A 10,596-nucleotide genomic window follows, 5' to 3' on the forward strand; every position below is an offset into this window, starting at 1 on the left:
CTTCTTTCCATGTCACTTATTTAAAAATGGATTGTTTTTATGTTGGTTGAGAAATTTGCATAAAACTGGACTCTAATGTGAAATCGGGTAAGTTTGAGTTACATACCTTGTTTCTTTTTTGTATATCAAAGGCACTAAATATCTTCAGATGTGTTGTTTATCTCATTGTATGCACTCAAAATGGTTTTAAACAACATTTAAGTGACAAACAATGATCCAGATGCCTGTGAACATAACTATGTCATTTGTCAAAGATGAGACAAATAACACGAGAAAGTAAGTGTGCAAACTTCATCTTAATAATCATCTTCAATATGAATAAGTACGTTGATATGTGTTATAATTCGGCTAAAAAGATATGTTGATGGACAGATTAAGCTACTTTATCATACACCCTAAACCATACCGTACGTATTGGTTAATAACATAGAATATATAATGCTATAGAAGAAAATGGATATAAGCGACATAAAATAATGATATTTGGACTTTGTATAACTAACTGAGTTATTTGTCATTGAAATAAAAATGATCGGCATTTGTTAAAGCAACACATTCACAAAACGATCTATAAAATTCAAAATGCAACTTCGGTTTTATCGGTCAGTATTTCAGCCATGATTCAAGGCTGTCCTTTTATCGGTCAGTATTTCAGCCATGATTCAAGGCTGTCGTCAAAGAGTGTCTTGTACGCCGGAATTTTCTTTCCTTTGTTGCCCGTCACGCATGACCGGTACCGACCTTGCCTACCGTTTGTGACGCAGTCTGCCTTTGTCCGGTACTTAATCCAGTCTTCAAACACTTCAACCACTTTCGCCGTGCATGTCGGTATCCACTTTCTGCCGCAAGCTCCATCATGATGTCGTTCTGAAAGTTTGCAATGGCGACGACATCTTTTAGCCCTTTTGCCCTCTCTACAAACCTCTTCGAATGGATTTCCATTTCTTTGATTGACTTTCATGATATATATGTAAGAAAAAAGGATGTATGTCTTAGACATCGAGAAAAAGTCAATATTTTAAAGTGACACTTGTATATAAATACACATTTTTACATGTTTGTGTATTACATACACATGTATAACAAACAAATTTTGAGTGATAAACCTTTAACTACTTACTAAATAATGCATTTATGGAAAAAACAATTACTGACAACAAGATTGTATCCGTGTATTTAATAGCTTAACACGCAAAAATATTAAGTGTTTGGTGAGTGCTCAAAGATTTATAGTGATAGTTATCAACTGAAAAGGTAGAAATACCATGTTTTCTACACAATTCTTTCAAATTAAACACGGTATCCTTCATAATAACCACCGTTTTCGATATTTATCTTTCCTTTCCGGTAAATTAAAATAATTGCTGAAATTGTGGTACATCTTATTTGGGCATAAGTGTGCATCTTTAAGCATACAAGGTATAATTAAGGTTAAATGACCAATAATGCAAAAGCAAAGATATATACTTGCAATTAACAATAAAACACTTAATTCACTATATCATAAGCTATGCCCACTGAGCTATCCATGCTGCGATATTGTCGAAGAGGCTAAAAGAATACAACCCAGCTTGGGATCCAATGAAACATAATTTGTGATCGGCGACACCCATGCGCACGGTCGCCTTGTATATCTTCTCTGGGTAGAATGACGTCTTCTTTGACACTGTCTGTTTCTCCTCAATGAAAGGAAATCTCGTCTGGTAGCCAGTCGCTAATATGACGGTATCTACCGTTGCCGATGCCCCGTCCGTGAAGAATGCTGTGTAACGATAATTTTATTTCAACCATCGGATGTTCGTGTACACTCGGCGGCCAGCCTTTGCCAATTGGCCATTACATGGCGATAGGCACGGTGTGATAAGATAAGTACATTTTCTTGGCCCCAAACTTCACACCCATAACGGCAATATCCTCTGCGGACCATCCTGCTCCAATAACTAAGATCGTCTGGTCCTTCAGCTCGTTTGGATGTTTAAAGTCATGCGAATACATGACCCTTCCTGGGAAAGATTCGATGCCAGGAATCTCAGGGCGGTTAGGATAACAGCAAATATTACTCGCAACAATGAAGTGACTGAAATGCTTATGTTGGACGGCGCCTGTCTTCAGGTCAGCTGTGGTAACATGGAAAACACCATTGTCGTCATCGTATTCGACTAACCGTACAGCCGTACGAAACTGAATATTATTTTTGAGGCCGGGGATTCGCCCGAAACGCCCTAAAAAAACAACACCATTACTAAATATCACGAAAATACTTAAGTTGATTCTCAATCTCAGTCTCAACTCAGTTTGACCACATAGCATCACTAGTTATAAAAAACGAATGTGGTTTAACACCATTTAAAAGCACATTCCATCATAGAAAATGTTGATTAAGGCCTTTGGGCAATACTCAGAGAGAAACATATTTTAGAGCCAAACTTGTATTTGAGTACAATTCATTGTTTTTGTTTTGTTTCTTTGAAATATTGTCAAAATCTTTTTATCAACACATTTGATGAGGAAATACGTTTTCAATGAATATAAACCCACGCAATGTTTTGAATCATATTGTACTTTTATGTGGTAAATTGAGTTCAGATTGAGATTTGACTTGAATATTTTTGTGATATTGGCGCCATGTGTTATGAACGTTTTTGATTGTAATTCTCGTCCAAATTGTGTGAGAAAATGACACTGTTTATTATGAAATTGTCTGTGCTCGATTTTCGGGACAAAAATGGCGCAAAGTATAATACAGGGACGAGCACACCTCTAATGAAAACCTCGAATTGAAACTGCTTGAGCCTATGTTGCTGTGTGGGTTTCAAGGTAGATGTTGAAATCCATCCAGAAGCACAAATATTTTTCTCATTGTTTTTATTCGCTAATACTGTTTACAGATGTGCAAATTGTGTTTTCATTAAAAGGTAATTAAATACATATCTACACATAAGTGTAAGCTTCTTTGAATATTGTATTACTTGCAGGCTGAAATATGTGGTTTGAAATTTCAAACTGTAATATTTGCTCAAACGAGACGGTAAATAATTTTGATTCTTTGGCAAATAATTAAAAGGTTAAAGTTAATCACAATAAAGAGCTGGCCCCAATATCGCGAAAAAACTTAAGTCAAATCTAAATCTCAGTCTTAACTCAATTTTACCACATAGCATCACAAGTTATTAAAAATAACATTTGCTTTTACACCTTTGAAAAGACATTATATCATATAATATGGGAATTTATACCTTTGGTCAAGATTTCAAGGGAATAATATTCTACAGCCAATTTGAGTACAAAATCTTGTTTTTAACAGTAACTCAAGTCTTTTTTTTTGCTCTGGAATTAAGTTTCTTTGCAATATTGAAAAATTATTTTTATCAAAAGATTCCAAGATAAAATATGTGTTCAAAAAGTATAGAATCATGCAAGATTTTAAATCATGTTATCATGTTATGCTTTCATGTTGTAAAATGAGTTTAGATAGAGATTAAGATTTGACATGAGTATTTTTGCAACACTGGGGCCAGGTCATAAGTAGTTCTAGAACTTATTGATTTTGCTATCGAGCGTCCATCTTCCAATTTTTACGCGGTCAAAATAGTATGTTAAAATTCTAATACCATGTGCATGTTATTTAAGTACAGTTTGATTTTATTTGTTGATACTGTGATAAGTAATTATTTCTGAAAGCAAATCTATTTCGTGTTACTCTGATATCAATTTATTACCAAAATGATGAAATTAAAAAAAGATTGTTCTTGTCTTTCTGTTGATGTCGTTTTAATAAAAAAACATCTGAAATACATGTTCAATTAAAATTGTGATTTGACGGTCGATTTCTGTTTTGTTTTTTGTTTGTTTTTGAATCCAGGAAATGATACACCTTAAGAAAGTATCATGGTGATCAATTTTTGAAATGATGCACAGAAGGATCCTTACTACCTTAATGAGTGTACATATTAAAATGAATAAAACATCATTAACATTCATTAATACAATGGTATTAGTATATGATTGTATCTGTGCTAGTTGTCTGTTATTATTTTTAACAAATGATAAATTGTTTATTCGATTTTATATTTATCATGTTTCCATATGACAGTTTACAGTAAGGGGGAGTATTGCATTGCCGAACTTAATCAATGAAAGTACTTATTATAATATGTATGGTGATCCGTTGTTAAATTAAAGCCCCAAAACCTTCATACGCTTGCAACATGTCTCCAAACTTAAAACAGTCACGTTGTAAATCTATAGCAAGAACGAAATTGACATCGATTATCTTTACCTTCGATGTAATGTCGAACGGCTGCTCGGGGAGACCAAGAGGCAGTGATCTTGCCGAAATGATCCTCGAAAGAATAGTCCGGGTATTCGAAAACTTCTTTCGGTGAGTTCGTACACATGTGATTGTAGCTACTGTTGTTAGTCGGCTCGCCAAACTCATCGACGCCGGCGAAATGATGATGGCAAATTGAATAAACAAAATATTGTATTTCAATAAACAGTTGAGGTTATGGCATATGGTTGAAGATTCGCAAAACGATAAGTAGTAACAACTAATTGTTTTAAAAAAGTTAATTAAAAAATCTTAAAACATTAATTTCAACCTACCAACTCTCCAAGTCAGGTTCCAGCTTCCGCCCCATGTATTTTGTTTCTCGTAGCAGACGACATCAGAAGTATCCGGAAACCGCATCAATTGGTACACTGCAGAAAGTCCAGCGGGCCCAGCCCCAATAACACATATACGTGGCCTTGAGGCCATTTCTTTAGTTTCAAATAAAACAAAAACAACTCCACCCGTTAAACACCACCGCAAGGTTTGTGTATCACATACAGTATGGCACTCAAGAGTGGAGTGTGTCACATACAGTATGACACTCAAGAGTGGAGTGTGTCACATACAGTATGGCACTCAAGAGTGGAGTGTATCACATACAGTATGGCACTCAAGAGTGGAGTGTGTCACATACAGCATGACACTCAAGAGTGGAGTGTGTCACATACAGTATGGCACTCAAGAGTAAAGTGTGTCACATACAGTATGGCACTCAAGAGTGGAGTGTGTCACATACAGTATGGCACTCAAGAGTGGAGTGTGTCACATACAGTATGACACTCAAGAGTGGAGTGTATCACATAGAGTATGGCTCTCAAGAGTGGAGTGTGTCACATACAGTATGGCACTCAAGAGTGGAGTGTGTCACATACAGTATATGGCACTCAAGAGTGGAGTGTATCACATACAGTATGGCACTCAAGAGTGGAGTGTTTCACATACAGTATATGGCACTCAAGAGTGGAGTGTATCAGATACAGTATGACACTAAAGAGTGAAGTGTATACATACAGTATGGCACTCAAGAGTGGAGTGTATACATACAGTATGACACTCAAGAGTGGAGTGTATACATACAGTATGACACTAAAGAGTGAAGTGTATACATACAGTATGACACTAAAGAGTGAAGTGTATACATACAGTATGACACTAAAGAGTGAAGTGTATACATACAGTATGACACTAAAGAGTGAAGTGTATACATACAGTATGACACTAAAGAGTGAAGTGTATACATACAGTATGACACTCAAGAGTGGAGTGTATCACATACAGTATGGCACTCAAGAGTGGAGTGTGTCACATACAGTATATGACACTCAAGAGTGGAGTGTGTCACATACAGTATGGCACTCCAGAGTGGAGTGTGTCACATACAGTATGGCACTCCAGAGTGGAGTGTGTCACATACAGTATGACACTCAAGAGTGGAGTGTATCACATACAGTATGGCACTCAAGACTGGAGTGTGTCACATACAGTATATGACACTCAAGAGTGGAGTGTGTCACATACAGTATGGCACTCAAGAGTGGAGTGTGTCACATACAGTATGGCACTCAAGAGTGGAGTGTTACACATACAGTATATGGCACTCCAGAGTGGAGTGTGTCACATACAGTATGGCACTCAAGAGTGGAGTGTATCACATACAGTATATGGCACTCAAGGGTGGAGTGTATCACATACAGTATGGCACTCCAGAGTGGAGTGTGTCACATACAGTATGGCACTCCAGAGTGGAGTGTGTCACATACAGTATGGCACTCCAGAGTGGAGTGTGTCACATACAGCATGACACTCAAGAGTGGAGTGTGTCACATACAGTATGGCACTCAAGGGTGGAGTGTATCACATACAGTATGGCACTCAAGGGTGGAGTGTATCACATACAGTATGGCACTCCAGAGTGGAGTGTGTCACATACAGTATGGCACTCCAGAGTGGAGTGTGTCACATACAGTATGGCACTCAAGGGTGGAGTGTATCACATACAGTATGGCACTCAAGGGTGGAGTGTATCACATACAGTATGGCACTCAAGGGTGGAGTGTATCACATACAGTATGGCACTCAAGGGTGGAGTGTATCACATACAGTATGGCACTCAAGGGTGGAGTGTGTCACATACAGTATGGCACTCCAGAGTGGAGTGTGTCACATACAGCATGGCACTCCAGAGTGGAGTGTGTCACATACAGTATGGCACTCAAGGGTGGAGTGTATCACATACAGTATGGCACTCAAGAGTGGAGTGTGTCACATACAGTATATGACACTCAAGAGTGGAGTGTGTCACATACAGTATGGCACTCAAGAGTGGAGTGTGTCACATACAGTATGGCACTCAAGAGTGGAGTGTTACACATACAGTATATGGCACTCCAGAGTGGAGTGTGTCACATACAGTATGGCACTCAAGAGTGGAGTGTATCACATACAGTATATGGCACTCAAGGGTGGAGTGTATCACATACAGTATGGCACTCCAGAGTGGAGTGTGTCACATACAGTATGGCACTCAAGGGTGGAGTGTTACACATACAGTATATGGCACTCCAGAGTGGAGTGTGTCACATACAGTATATGGCACTCAAGGGTGGAGTGTATCACATACAGTATGGCACTCCAGAGTGGAGTGTATCACATACAGTATGGCACTCAAGGGTGGAGTGTTACACATACAGTATGGCACTCAAGGGTGGAGTGTGTCACATACAGTATGGCACTCAAGGGTGGAGTGTATCACATACAGTATGGCACTCAAGGGTGGAGTGTTACACATACAGTATGGCACTCAAGAGTGGAGTGTGTCACATACAGTATATGGCACTCCAGAGTGGAGTGTGTCACATACAGTATGGCACTCCAGAGTGGAGTGTGTCACATACAGTATGGCACTCAAGGGTGGAGTGTTACACATACAGTATATGGCACTCCAGAGTGGAGTGTGTCACATACAGTATGGCACTCCAGAGTGGAGTGTGCCACATACAGTATGGCACTCAAGAGTGGAGTGTATCACATACAGTATATGGCACTCCAGAGTGGAGTGTGTCACATACAGTATGGCACTCCAGAGTGGAGTGTGTCACATACAGTATGGCACTCAAGGGTGGAGTGTTACACATACAGTATATGGCACTCCAGAGTGGAGTGTGTCACATACAGTATGGCACTCCAGAGTGGAGTGTGTCACATACAGTATGGCACTCCAGAGTGGAGTGTGTCACATACAGTATGGCACTCCAGAGTGGAGTGTGTCACATACAGTATGGCACTCAAGGGTGGAGTGTATCACATACAGCATGACACTCAAGACTGGAGTGTGTACATACGTGGCAAGAAGAATACGAACCACCTGCGAGTAGGGTATGCAACTGAACTAAGCGCATATACTTGCATTTAAGTTTGTGACACAGTTAATACTAACTTGGCTGTACAGAAGTGGAAGAACAAATGCAATTTTGTGTTATGAGTGTGATAATAATTATCCAACTTTTGAAACACCATTTCGTAAAGAATGCAATTTATACAAACACCATTTCAAGCGATAAATTGATAATTGACACACGGGGCTTAGACATACATAAGTCCATATACAATTTATACCAACGCGTCAAATTTCAAGTCGAGGTTCGTAATTGTTTAACTCATAAAGTAGGAGCGAGCACATCTGTTTTATATATGACGTATTCAACCTTGACCTGACACAATATAGCTATTACTTTAGCAAGTTACGTTCCACAGGGCTCCAACTCAGTCAGGCGATAAAAGGTTGAATGACGAGCTTTTTTAACAGAAGCATGCATACAGTGTCTCAGATCATCCCGAGATCACAAAATGTAAGCAAGGGTTGACTTCATTTGGTGAATAATGTTATAGCATGGATCAACAATTGCAATTTAACTCTTATTCAGTGAATAAATCCTTTAATTGTTGCTAATTGAATGCGTAAAACGCATATATGTCACTTTTAATATCATAACGCATATTGCATTTAAAAAATATTCGCTGAATAATTAGACATTTCAGCCCTATACAATTCGTAACCCTATAGATTATAGTTATGTATGCACATGATATGATTGAATTAAGATGTATTTGACGACGATTTAACATTAAAAGATTTCAAGTGAAATGCAAAAAATACCGTAATAATTAAGAGGCAGTGCTGTATATATTTGCCTCCAACCTAAGAAAGCTGAACATTGAAACTGTATGCTCAGTAATAAAAAACCGCTATGTACATGCATTGCTTAACAACAGTAATGTTTGTTAACAGAAATACATGCATAGGAACAATACAAATCATCTTACGCCGCTTCGTATTGCAAGAAACAAAATATGCTAGCTGAAAATAAAAGATATAAAATTTGACTTAAGATTAACCTTGGGCATTTGATGACTACAAATTGTTCCATCGTTCCCTGGAAGAGTAAGCACTGTTATTGCGTTTACTATCATTCATTTGTAGGTGATGTCTGTGTCTAGTCGTTAAGCACTTATATATAATTTATAAACGGACTTAATGTTGTTGTATACTAATTATTTACGTTTGAGGTCGACTTGTTAACCGGTTAACACCCTTGTAGATTGTTTCTTAGTGTTCACTATCAGTACCAAGGCTGTTACCCCAACACTTTCTAAAAGCTATGTGTTTGATATATATGTGTAAGTATGTTTTGTATTGTGACCTTGTAATTCTTTCGATTAGGATTCCATTGACCTTGATTCACGTTCTTGGTCTTACGTTTATGTGTGGATGTTGACCCACAATTTGAAAATTCCGCTTAGAATTAAGGAAATACGATAAAAGGCTAAAATGCCTTTTCCGAGGCTGCCCAGGGAGTCCATACATACGGTAAAAACCCTTTAGTAAGCGTCGTTTTTTAAAAGAAAATAATTAAGCATGTAGCTATTTACAGTTGTGAAATATGGTGTAACTCAACTGCGCATAACATTTATATTATTGACAATTTTCAGCATATTATTGTTTTTATATTTTGACTAGATCTGATATGTGTGGAACAGTATCTTAGCTGCTGAATGTTAGGATATTTGTGTGTTCACACAACATATTGAGTCTTAATTGTAAAAATACATGTCGAAATATGTTTATACGTAGATATCTGTCATTTATATATTGTAATACTACCATTACAAACGGATTTATTTTTCTGATATTTGTCACATCTTCTGCAAATATGATCTTCATTCTGTAATCAACAATGGTTTTAACAGATCGTTTTTTATTTATTTATATGCACACAGAATAGCACACGTATGTCAAGAAGAGACCGTATCTGTTGTTTTAATTATGTAGCTATAATTGATTGCCAAATAACTAATTTCTGTGTATAGTTACTATATTCAAACTTTCGATTTTTCTTAATATATACAATTCATCACAAAACATGTATCAGAATTAGAATGACGTAGTTTCGATTACCCACCGAGAGTGAATTGTGATAATTCGTCCGACGATTGGGTTCGAAAATCGAGAGCATTTTGGGTCCGATTTTGCAACAATAGTATTAAAACCACTCATATTTAGTAAAACTGTTAATTAATTGTATCTATATGGCTAGAGTTGTATTATGTTTTTAATGGTTATTGATATATTGACATGCTCTTGTGAGTTTTACAGTTTTAATAAGTTTTTTAAGCTGTTTAAATTTTCTCCAAAATAGATCATGCGCAAAAGCTTCTCAAACATGACCCACCAGAAGAAATGTCTTCCTTTTCTTCCTCCGCTATTAAACAAAGAACGCTTGAAACATTAGACGAACGATTGCAAGACAGTGTCCAGTTCCCTAAACACAAGTTATTAAATGGGGACCGGAATGGTGCGTTAGATACTTTATGAAAGCGACTAAAAGACAGCATCACAAACCTAGATCACATTTCACACCACCTCTACATAGAAATAACATTTTGATTAATTTCAACATTACTATAAGCAATAGGCTTACACCATTAAACAAGAGTAAACACAGAGATAACACAACACTAGGATCATAAAACAAAATTGTGCCGTTACACAAAGCTGAAGTGTGCAAATTTGATCTAATTTATGATCTTCAATATGTAGGGTGTAATGTGTAATAGTTCGGCTACACATTTGTACAGATGGACAGATAAAGCAGCTCGAAGAATATACAAGCCTTGTATAACTCCACTGGATGATTTTGTCTTTGAAATTGCCAGTTCCTTCTCAAGGAAAGGAAGCGTCGTTTGGTGGCCAGTTGCAAATATGA

The 10,596-nt window shown here is 37.3% G+C and overlaps 1 protein-coding gene across 1 annotated transcript; it reads right to left on the minus strand.

Moving 5' to 3' along the window:
- Nucleotides 1–643: 643 nt before the first annotated feature.
- LOC128208309 (flavin-containing monooxygenase 1-like) lies at nt 644–4,759 on the minus strand. The gene is made up of 4 exons (XM_052911867.1): nt 4,606–4,759; nt 1,899–2,222; nt 1,610–1,762; nt 644–867 (listed from the first exon to the last, which is right to left on the minus strand). Exons 1-4 carry the CDS (start codon nt 4,757–4,759, stop codon nt 644–646), a joined length of 855 nt encoding a protein of 284 aa, XP_052767827.1.
- Nucleotides 4,760–10,596: the final 5,837 nt, after the last annotated feature.

Source organism: Mya arenaria, chromosome 11 (genome assembly GCF_026914265.1).
Source record: "Mya arenaria isolate MELC-2E11 chromosome 11, ASM2691426v1".
Taxonomy (NCBI): Eukaryota; Metazoa; Mollusca; class Bivalvia; order Myida; family Myidae; genus Mya; species Mya arenaria.

Bases quoted from the DNA above. Each gene is read 5' to 3' on its own strand.
- LOC128208309 (XM_052911867.1), bottom strand. From the start codon at position 4,759: ATGGCCTCAAGGCCACGTATATGTGTTATTGGGGCTGGGCCCGCTGGA. The intron at 1,763-1,898 runs GTGTGAAGTTTG...ATCGTTACACAG, and splicing joins AGAGGATATTGCCGTTATGG to CATTCTTCACGGACGGGGCA. The intron at 868-1,609 runs GTGTCGCCGATC...GCAAACTTTCAG, and splicing joins CAAGGCGACCGTGCGCATGG to AACGACATCATGATGGAGCT.